This window comes from Drosophila simulans, chromosome X, assembly GCF_016746395.2.
Source record: "Drosophila simulans strain w501 chromosome X, Prin_Dsim_3.1, whole genome shotgun sequence".
Taxonomy (NCBI): Eukaryota; Metazoa; Arthropoda; class Insecta; order Diptera; family Drosophilidae; genus Drosophila; species Drosophila simulans.
The window spans coordinates 12898151-12909426 of record NC_052525.2 but is presented as its reverse complement, the minus strand read 5'-3'; the positions used below and the strand labels follow the sequence as shown (position 1 = coordinate 12909426).

Genomic DNA, 11276 nt, shown 5'->3' with positions numbered 1-11276 from the left:
ATTGCACGAATGAATGAGTGCCAAAACTTTCTGCACCGATGCCAAGCGGCGATTACGATAATCCTGCGCTGATGATTTTCATAAATAGGCCGTAATTCATTTCTCAATTTGACAACATAATGCCCGGCGTTATTTGTATTCATTTCTTGGATGTCCATTTCCCGCGCGTTTTTTTTTCGGCGAGTGCTGTTCATTAAAATTGAAAAATGTCACTTTAATGAATTTATTTGCGACACTTAACACAAGCGCAAGTAAACAGAGAAAAATGATGTTCATTAACATTAAAATTTCGCTTCTTCCACTACAGTGGCCATTGGAATAATGGTCGCCCCGACTCCAGATGCTCAGTCACCCATTGGCACACACTCGAAAAAATCGGCTAACAGCTTTCATCCATTTAGAGAGTTTTCATCATAACTTGGCTAAAAATTGTTCAAAAATTGGATATTTTTCTGCCAGCTAAATCATCAATAAAATTCGAAAAAAATTAGCAATAAATAAAATTCTTTCTTTGGCATACCATCCGATTGGAAACTTAGGGTACAAATTCCGAAAATGACTTTTAGGAAAAATCCCTATGTAAAATGGAGGTTTTTGGCATTTATTGGCCAAAAATTATCATATAGTTAAAAAGTTGACTTTTTTATACAGCTCGTTAATCATTCAAACGACCAGTATCACTTTTTGGCGGATTTAGGAAAAATATTTTTTGGCTCAACTTTTGCATTTTTTGTAAGGGGTAACATCATCAAAATTTGCCAAAAATGGGAAAAAAATAGTTTTTCCATTTTTGAATACAGTTAGATTGGAAATTTAAATACGAACTCAACGAGATATGACATTCCATTTTCAGACAATTATTATTAAAGTTTTCGCTAAAAAACGTATTATTTTAAAGCGAAAATTCGATAAAACTACTTCATGCCAAAAGTTTGATGTTTAAAATGGAATTTTCATCATAACTTTGCTAAAAATGGTCCAATTTATAAAATAAAAACAGTTTTGAGCAGCTAATTACCAATACTAACTAGTCCTATCCTTTTTAGCGGATTGCCAAAAATTAGTTTTTGTGTAAATTTTTGCATTTTCGATAAATTATCATTAAAATTTGCGAAAAATGGTCAAAAATTTATACTTCCAAATTTTAATGCCAATCGATTGGGAATTTAATTTCTAGCTCAGCGAGGTATAACATTCCATATTTGGATCATTATTTTCGTTTTTTCAGCCAATAATCGTGTAATTTTTAGTCAAAAAAAGTGTACTGATTTTTCCGAGTGTCCCGTGAGCGGAGTTTTTGGTCCCCTTGCCGACAGTTGGTGGGTTCGCGGACTCGTCTTGGGGTTGGCAGTTGTCATTGCCGTTTGGAGTATTGTCAAAGCTGTTAGCCTGCAATTGATGAGTCAATATGTCAACGAGTGACAGGTCACGATGCATCGCACCCCCGCCATTAACTCGAGTCAAGTCGACTTCTCCACCCGAACACTTTCGCATTAATTTTCAAATAGTTAACATTCAGATATCCGGGGGCAATTGCTTGTGAGGTAATTTAATTAATGCGAATTTCAATCGGGCAAGCATTCTGCTATCAATGGATTTAGTTCCCTTGCTGTTGCGAAAACATTTATGATTTATTTTGCTTGAAAATTGAAGCGATTTGAATTTAGCAAAGGATAGCTGAGAAACTTGAACCTCTAATCTTTCAATAATATTCTATTAACCTGAACTTAAGGATTCAGAACACGATTTAAACACGATAAATGCTGGAACATGAAAAATGCTTACCATATTACTCATATTACAGATGTGTTTATGTATCTTATAAATATATTTGAGCATCTCAAAAGTCCACCTACTACCCTCTTCCTCTCCTGGCCACTCAAATCAACTCAAGAGGCGGTAAGTTGTCCCTGAAGCTGTTGGCCCAAAGTCTGCTGGCCATAATCGAAACTGTAAACTCGTTGGCACTCGCATGTGTTTATTGCATGTCCAGGGGGCCAAATTGGCAAAGGGGCATGGGGGCAAAGGGGCAAGGGGCAAGAGGCAAGGGGGCAAGGTGGCAAGGGAGTCAGCGGGGGCGGTGTTGATGGGTCAAGAGGTCAGGCTGCTGGCAATTACATTTGACTTGTTGTTCCTGCTGCCCATTGCACTCAAACCATTCTGAGTACTTACTATTGGACAATTTAAACATTTTAAGGAATATACTGTGAAGTCTTGTTTTTTAATCAATTTAAACAATTATATTATAGATTTTTGTTGACAGACAAAGTTACTCAACTCGTGATAAAAAATATAATTAATTAAAAAACCATGCGCATGCAAGCGTTGAATCAAACTCAATCGATTCCGTTTTAAGCTAGTATGAATTTCTGCCAGTGTACTCCAATCGCCGTAGAGAAGCGTCAGAGATCGGGATCCCTGTTGTCCAAAGGGTAAAGGCTAATTCAATTGCTTAGGCGCTCAATGAACAGAACCAACAATCCGTCCGGCAAATTGCTTAATGCTCCAAGTCACGTGTTCGCCCGCTCACCATATTGCCACCGCTTTGTGCGGTTAATTTGCCACATCGACGTCCGCCACAAACGCCAACCCCCCCTCTCCGCCCACCCCACACGAAAGCCCCGAGATTTGCATGCCCCACTTACCCGTGGCTTTTGGCCACATTCCTCCCATCGCGTCCACTGGCCAACAGAGATTGCCACCGGGAGATACGACCGCCCACAGAGATGGAGTGATTTTTTCGATCTGATGGCGAATTGTTAATAACCGAAAAGCGCTCCTTAAATGCCAGAAAAAATCCGAACAACAATGCGTATGCAATTGTGTTTTTCACATTAAATCCAACTCAATAAATTATGAATAAATGAAGTATTTTGCGAAACGATGCGAAGTTTAGTTGAGCAAGTAGAACACAAAAGTTGCTTTTATTCGATAACATTTTGATAAATTTAAAGTTAATAGTTTCATTATTTAATTTCCTAAATATGAATATTTTTACAAAGTGAATACAATAAATGTTTGAATGAATAATCAAAATGCGCGCCAAGTGGCCAAGCAGTTTGGACTTGCGCCTTTGCTGCATGTTGGTAACAGGCAAGTAGTTAACTGCACAATATGATTAGCCTGCGACCCTAATAATTTTAGTACAAAACTTGGAAAGCACCAAGCCAAGAATAACATTTTAGTACAGTACTCAGATGTACGTTTTGTGAAGTAAGCAGTTTCGCGCGCAAGCAGTTTTCTTATTGGAATCACTTACATAACTAACATTCCATCTCTTTTCTTTCCATGTTAATTATTTTATATTCCTTTCTACCGAAATCACCATAGAACGAGAATTTCACAACATTTTATGTTGTTTTATTTATTGTTTGTCAGCTGGTGTAAATGTCAATGAAAATGATAATGAATATGCGAATTTATTAGAAATTATAAGTAATTTTACGAAACAAAAAGAATTGTGGATTTTTTCCACTTACATCTCACGCTATTTCATTAACTGTACAGTTTGGCTGTCCACACTTAAAACGCTACCCACTTCGAGGGGTAGATCGCATCCTAGGGTTCGAATGTACTTAACTAAATTCGTATCTAAAGCTAAAGTAAAGTTTTAGTTCCGTGTGGGATTTGGTTCGGGTTCGATTTCTGCTGCCGCAGAAGAACACAATTTCTCGATTTGCTATTCCTTTTCCGCCGGCCTCCGGTAGACGAGCCCCTTCTGCCGCATGTACTGGTTGACGAAGTCGTAGGACTTGTGCTTCACGGACTCCGTACAGGACAGGGGATTCCCGCTGACCTCGCAGTACCGCATCTCCTTGGTGGTAATATGATAGCTTAGCTGTTTGGGGAAAGCGAGTCGGGATAAATGAAATGCGCAGCAAGAAACGAATGTTTACAACTCACCCTATTAACCAGGAACTTGTAATCCTCATCAGTGGTGATCCGACCCAGCAGGCAGCTCTCCTTGCGATACGGACGCAGGAAATTGGCCACATGCCCGCTGATCTCAAAGCGGAACTTCTCGTGGGCCTCGCGTGCACTGGCGGCGGTCAGGGGACTCTGGGAACTGATAGCACACAGGTAATTAGAATAAGCCCAACTGTATAGCAACCAACCAAACTCAGACTCACCTCTTGCTCTTCTTGTTCTTGTGTTCCTGGCGATGCTTCTTCATCGAAACATTCGGTGGCATCGGTAGCTTACGCTTTCCAGCCGCCCCCAGTCCGTTCGGCTGGGCCACTACCTTGACCAGAGCCGCCATGGCGGCATGACTGGTGCTCGGTGCCATGTTCAGTGAATCCTGCTGCTCCTCCTTAGCGGCGGGCTCTTCCATCGCTGGGACTTTAGTTTCTTCCTCGTCGGAGGAGTACAAGTAGGGCTGAATAGGCAGTGCTTGGCCAGGAACAGGAATATCGTCAATAGCATCCGGTAGGGCCTCGAGCTTGCGTCGTCGGTAGAGCTCCTTGCGTCGCCGGATCTTCTCCTTGTTCTCCTTGTACTTCCGGGACTCCAACTGATTGTACAGACGATCCTCATCCCGTCGTGGACTTATCAGTCGGATGGAGACCAGTTTACCGCGACGCAGCTCACGACGCTCCCGCACCTTGGCCTCTATATACTGCGCCAGGGACTTGGTACTGAGCGAGCCCACGTAGTCCGTGTCGATCTGAATGAGCTCGTTTTCCAGGACGTCGGGTTCGATTTGAAGCTCTTGCAGCGGCTGCTGCGTGGAATTCTCCTCCAGCAGCGTCTGAAGGCGCTGTTCTGGACTGGGTGGCTCCCATTGCGATATGCGCTGTCGCAGATTGTAGTAGTAGATGTCACCGTCGCTCGTCACCTGCCAGTTCCAAGCGGGCGGCAGGGGATCCACTCCAGGCGGCAGTTTATACTCGACGTCAGGTGCACCCTGGCCAATATCGATATCGGGTGATAGCAGCGCCTTCGTCAACAGTCCTGTGCGCGGCGGTGCCGGTACGGGCCTGTCGTCGCTGTTAAACCACTCGTTAGTGTCCGTTTTTTGGTAGAAGGGCAACTGCTTGGGATCCGTGTTGATATCAGCGCCAAAGAACTCGCAGCGCAGCTCGTGCTCAAGCCGGTCCTCGGTGCACACGCGCCTCTCAGCCTCATCCAGAGCCACCTTCCTCTCAAACAGACTGCGCCGTAGCTCCTTGGACAGCGTACGCTTTTGCTCGGACGAGGGTCCAATGTCAGATCTGCGGCGATTATCGTTCCTGGCCATTCCGTCCGTGGCTCCGTTGCTGCCCTTCTGCTGGGTGGTTATCGTGCATATGGTATTGTTTCCGCTCATGCGGGTGGGTTTGCCTATTCGACTGCCCGTAGTGTCCCGACGGAAACGGTCCTGCCTGAAGCGATCGTTGCTGCTCTCCCGCTCGCGCTGATCCTCCAGAGCGGTGCTGGCATGGACTTGCTTTTGCTGGCGATCCGCCTCACGTTCGTGCTCCTTCATCTGCTCGATTCGTTCGCGCTTAGGGATGCGGAAGATCTCCGGCAGAGCTTGCCATTTTTGGAGCAGGGCTACCATCCGTTTGTGAAGAGCCGCCTGCTTCGGTTCCGGCACCACAGCTTGCTGCTGCTCCAGACTGTTGCTCCACAGTTGGACATTCTGGTATACGCGACTATCACTTAGCATGGTGCGATTCGGGATGGGCAGTGATTCGAGGGTGTCCAGCAGGGCTTCTCTCAGCTGTTCATCATTGCCATTCTCGCTTATCCAGGCATGTAGCAACCTCAAGCCGTGATAGTCCAGGAAAAGCCGGCGACATGGTAGCTCTCCATGAGTAAGCACACGCAAGAGTCCCAGACGCGTCTTGAGCAGTTTGGCACGAACCAAGCAACGCGAGAAGCGCAGCGTGTCCTGCTGGTTCTTCAGCCCGCCGCGCCTTAGCAGCGAGAGTTCCTCCACCACATCGGGATCTTCGAGCATTGCCTGGAATTTGTTGACCTTCGGCTTCTTTGGGGCCTTCTCGGCCGATGATGATGACCCGGCAGCAGAGGGCTTCAGCCAGCGGCCGGCTTTGTACTCGCGATCCTTGGGCTTGGACTGTTCTTTGCGCTTGCGACTGGTGGCCAGAGGTAGCTTAGCCTTGAGCTTCGACTTCGCCTTTGCCTTGGCTGTCTTGCGCGGCTGACCCTCCTCCGGCTCGGCTTCCAGCTCCTCCTCGTCCATCTCAGCATCGCTGTCGCTTTCCTCATCCAGTTGCTCGCCCTCATCCGAGTCCGGTTCACCTCCAATCCAACCCCTGCAGTTGGTTGACTCGCAGTAGCAACGCTGGGCATCTCGGCCATACCTCAGATACTGGTAATCAAAGGTAATCTCCTCGCCGGGTTGAATGGGCTTCACGCTGAAGAATCCAATGCGTAACTCTCCGTTGACCGTCCACTTCTGCGTCTCGGCATTGGGATCGCAACTGTGGTTGATGTACCGCGAGATGTTACCCTTAGAGGTTGCGTCGATGACGGCCTCTCCTCGCAGGGCCATGAAATAGTAGTGACGATTGCGATCCTTCGAGTACAGATGCTGTCGGCGCTCGAACTCCTCGCTATCGATCACCTCTCCCACATACTCCATGATAAATTCACCCGGCGGTATTAGAAGTTCCGCCGTGATGCCGCATCCCTTCTTCTCCGTGCGGAAAACGCGACATGGCCAGCACTGGTGCTGCTGGAAGCGCTTGTTGGTGCACCGCGCGCCATTTGAGCACAGTGGCCCGCACTCGATCATCAGCATTCGATTTATGCAGCCGGCGCCGCAGCTTAGATGACCCTGCGCCTCCTCGTCGCCAGTGAGAAAGCAATCGCATTGCATCTCGGCATTCTCTTGGCTCACCTGAAGCACAGAAATTATGGAATGGATGGAGTTCTAGTGTGGATGGCACACCCAACCGATACTCACCTGCCTGGCACAACGATAGAAGTTTTCCTTTAGCAACTGGAAAGTGTTCAGGCCCTCGCTGCGCAGAAACTGCTCGTTGATGGCCTCGATGTTGGCCAGCTCGGCCAGCTGCTCGTCCATGCTGATTGGTGCCAGCGCCATGCTGGCCACACCTCTGCCCTGGCTAGCGCGTTGTCCCTGCGGCTTCTGCTTGATCCGATGGGAGCGGCGCACGCCTCCGCTGGTCTCCAACGCCTTGAGAGTAGTCGTGGTGGATGCTGAGTCCTCCGGACTCGATTGCGTGGGCGATGGGGTAGGCGTTGTGGCCGGGGTCTCCATATTAGCCACCCGTTGCGCGAATTCATCCTCCTCGGGATCGGCTTCTCGCTTCACTTCATCCTGCCCCTCCTTCCGTTGTTCTTCATCCACCTTGTCGCGCTTGAGAAGATTCACGCCGTCCTCGATAAACTTGGCAATATCGCCGAACGGATTGGCAGCCTCCAGTTCCGGCGAGGTTTGCACATCCCAGCGGCTCATTTTGCTTCCCGATGAAGTGGACTCGGACGACTCAGTTTCCAAGAGCGCCGCATTTAAAACTTCAGCAGACTTTTGGGCCTTCTTTTTCGGTACTCCTTGGGAGGCACTAGAACTGGAGTCCAGTGAATTCTGCCGGCTCAGCGGCTCTTTGCCTTCCTTTCGCCCCCGCTTCTTGCCCGCCGATTGAAGAAGGGTGTCGTGCAGCGGATTCGCAGATGCCTTGGGGTGCATCGAGAAGCGGCGCTTGGTCAGCGGTACTGGTATGGCGGTCTCGGGTTGACGATCCTCGCAGATGGTGTACCGTCTTTGGTCCAACTTCGAGCCACCGGCCAGATCAGACGTGGTTCTCTTGGATCCGTTTCGCTTCGAAGAGGAATCCGATGAGGTGGAAATTGGCGAACTGGCGGCCACCTCCCTAGTGGGTGTGCTGCTACTCGAGCTCGATCTGAGATCCTTAGCTGCCTCACATATCGTGCTGCGTCGCGGATTAATCTTCTTTTTGGGCTTCGATGGCTTCAACTTGCCAGCCGAAGTGTTTGCTTGAGCGGAATCGGAGCCGGGAGAACTGTTCCTTTCCAGTTTTGGTGAGTCTTCGTAGACGGTGTTCCTGCGCAAACTGGTCTTACCAGCCAGCGACTTTTTCTGCCCAGGAACAGGCACGGCGGTGGGTGGGTCTACCTTTGGCGGTGCCTCTACCTTGGGCGGCACCTTCTTCTGCTTTTTCTTGTTCTTCTCCTCGAGACGCAACTGGGCGTTGGCCAAATCCATTGCCTTAAACATGGCATCGCACTCAACGAAACCGGACACCGCTTTCTCTTTAGCCTTGAGAACCGCTGATGTCGAATTGTCGGAAAGGCTTTTCTTTGCTGCATGTTGTTCCTCTTTGGGTGCGGATTGATTCGATGTTGATTTCGAGATCGCTGACGGTGCAGATTCTTGTAGTGCTTTAGGTGGCCATTGGGCAGTATCTTTCCCCTTTTTATCCAGTGTTTGAGTGGATGACAACTTATCCTTTTCAGTCTCCTTCTTCAAAATGGCTTCCTTTGCAGATTTTCCACTCTCTTTTTGCTTACCAGGAGTAACGGCTGGACAAGATTTTTTCGTATCCATTTTCTTTTCTGGAACAGTCCCTTTTGTGGATTTTACGACCTTCTTGTCTATTTCACCTGCACGTACTTTTTTATCCACAATTGCTGGCGAGGACCTGGCCGGTTTTTCCATTACCTTCTCCTTTTTGGACACATCTCCGGCGAGTGGTTTCTTGCGCTCCTTCATCTCTGGCAACGGTGTTTTCTTTTGCTCCTTTTGATCGTTGCACTTCACCATCTCATCATCAGCTAGTATATTCTGCTCTTGTACCTGGTTGATTTCGAAGTCTTCTAGCAAAGAATTTGGTTCTTCCGAATTATTCGATGTCTCTTCTTCCGAAGCGGCCTCTTTCGCTGCCTCAGTCTTCAATGCAGTGGTGTCTATATTTTCGTTCGACTTTTCTTCTGTTGACAGTGACGATTCTAATAGTACCTTTCCACTTACTTTTCCTAGGGTGTCACATTCTGGCTGCACAAGTGGAGACGGCTTCGTTTCCACTTCGGCTAATAAAGTTCGGTCAGACTTTGGAATGTTTACTGCTGGCTTCGATTCGGGCAGTTCTACCTCCGTTGGATTCGGATCGTCTTCATCTTTCAGTGGCGGCTCTATTACGACATCTAGGGATAGTTTTGTTTTTGCATTGATTTCCGTAGTTTGTTCTGTTGCTAGGGACGATTTTTCTAAAGTTGCAGCAATTCCGTGTGTAATATAAACATCTTCGGTGACCAATTCTGGCCTTGGGACCACTTCGCCCGGCGTGTCTTTAGTTTCCACTTTTGGCTTGCAAATGTCTTTGTTCAAGCTTGCAGCAATCTTGTCAGACTCTGAAAATACTTTGTTAATGACAAATTCCTGCTTGGAATCAAGGATTGCATCCGCTTCATCCACCAACTGGTTCTCTTCGACTACGACTTCTTCCACCACCATGTGTTCGATAGTGGGCGACACGGACGACGTAACCTCTGGCTCACTTAACGTGTCTTCGATGAGATCTATCAGAATGTGCTCCTCCTCCTGATCCTGTGATTCCTCCGCCTCCAGAATCTGCTTGCTGCTCTCAGCGGCTATCTCGGCGAAGGTCTCCTCGAGAGTCTTCCCCTGGCGACTGCTACCACTCAACGGCGCTGACCGTCTGCTGCGCCGTGGAGCTGAAGAGCAGGAATCTGCTGCAGGCTCTTTTTCCGGTGGAGTGGCTCTCTGAACTGTCGCATCCTCCTCCTCCTCGGCTTCATCGTCCGCTGACCAGAGACTGGGTGGCCCACTGAGAACCTCCACCATAATCTCATCTAGATCTTCTTCCGGGTCGGGAGTGGGTTCCTGCTTGGCCAGCTCCATGTCGATGTCGATCAGATCTTGTGGTTCCACTTCGACTGGCCGTTCCTCTTCCTGCTCCTCCTGTCCCTTGGGGCTCTCCGTTTCGATCTCAATGAATATGATCTGTGAGTCGGAATCGGAGTTTTCCTCGGCAACGACTATTCGGGTTAGGTTCTGCTCCTGCTTTGGCCGCTCATCCATGGCGTTCTCATCCTGGAGTGCTGGTGGCTCAACCTCTGGCGAAGAAGACGATGGCGAGTTCCCCGAATCGGAGGACGCCAGCCGTCCGCACAGTTTCAAGCGTTTGAGTGAGACGCGCAACTTGGACTTGGGTTTCCGTATGGGAAAGCCAGGAAGATCGCCGCTGTCACTGCTCATGTTGGAGGTGGTCGTGCTGGTGGAGTTCGTATCGGAATCGGAGCAACTGGGCACAATGACCGTTGGAATAATGGCCGCATCCGCTTGTTGACTCTTACGGGGACGACCCCGCTTGCGCGGTGTCAACGGCGACAGGCCGGCCATCGTCTGCACGGGTTGTCCGCCACCAGCAGCCGATGGTTCACTGGTCACCTGGGCCACAATCAGACTCTGTGTGGGCCTTGGCTTGGCGAAGATCTCGAGAGCGGGTGGCGGCGGTGGTGGTAGCGGCAACGATTGGTGGCTCATCTCGAACATGGAGAACAAACGGTTCACGGTCGCGGCTGAGGATGCAGATGCGGCTGATGCTGTTGCTGTTGACATGGATGTGGATGCTGCAGTTGTGCCCGACTGGAACTGGCCGATACTAGGATTCGAGTCGATGCGTGCCTCGATTTGAATTTTGTGCGCCTTGCGGTTCTTGTTCAGCAAATCCCGGACATCAAACTTGATGATTTTCTTGCGCGAACTCCGCCGGCACTCGCTCTGTCCGGAATCCTGATCCTCCGGCGGCGTGGGCGATGCCCCTGCATCGGCGCTCTTCATCGCTGGATTGATGTGCGGGGGCGTGTTCGTCACTTTCGGCGGGCGACCACGTCCGCGGCCACGTGACGCAACCGGAGACGGATTGCTTGGCGGAACCGACTCCTCCATTTGTGGGCGAAGTGAGGGCGGGGTGGTGCGGCGGGTGTAGCGCAGCGGGCTAGCCGCAGCCTCCGGATGCTAAATCGCGCAGTCCGACGACGGGAGATGCAATTTTGTGTCCGATTCGCAGTAAGATCTACTCTTTGAGTGCCATCTCAAATCCCTAAAACGATTACAGTTAGAAACTAACTGCACTTGCTGTCACATGCACACGGCGAGACACCAATACCAACGCAATGCGCAACTTCGATTTTTCTCTCCGCTGACCGCTTCTTCTTTCTTGTTGTTTATGCACTGCGCGCAGTGTTGCCAAGCGGGAATTGGTTTTGGGTTGAGTACCTAGGCGACGTACAGGGTGGGTGCGTTCGCTAAGTGTGGCTAT

The 11276-nt window shown here is 49.2% G+C and overlaps 1 protein-coding gene across 1 annotated transcript; it reads right to left on the bottom strand.

The window, feature by feature from the left end:
• Window positions 1-3338: 3338 nt before the first annotated feature.
• Window positions 3339-11229, bottom strand: LOC6725867 (probable histone-lysine N-methyltransferase CG1716). The gene is made up of 5 exons (XM_039297979.2): window positions 11124-11229; window positions 6914-11057; window positions 4131-6847; window positions 3904-4066; window positions 3339-3838 (listed from the first exon to the last, which is right to left on the bottom strand). Exons 2-5 carry the CDS (start codon window positions 10901-10903, stop codon window positions 3680-3682), a joined length of 7029 nt encoding a protein of 2342 aa, XP_039153913.1. The 5' UTR covers window positions 10904-11057; window positions 11124-11229; the 3' UTR covers window positions 3339-3679.
• Window positions 11230-11276: the final 47 nt, after the last annotated feature.

What these genes read in the sequence shown, in the direction of transcription:
- LOC6725867 (XM_039297979.2), bottom strand. Translation starts at nt 10,903, where the DNA reads ATGGAGGAGTCGGTTCCGCCAAGCAATCCGTCTCCGGTTGCGTCACGT. An exon ending in TCTATCGTTGTGCCAGGCAG is followed by an intron (nt 6,848 to 6,913) that starts GTGAGTATCGGT and finishes TCTGTGCTTCAG; the next exon opens with GTGAGCCAAGAGAATGCCGA. An exon ending in AAGAACAAGAAGAGCAAGAG is followed by an intron (nt 4,067 to 4,130) that starts GTGAGTCTGAGT and finishes GTGTGCTATCAG; the next exon opens with TTCCCAGAGTCCCCTGACCG.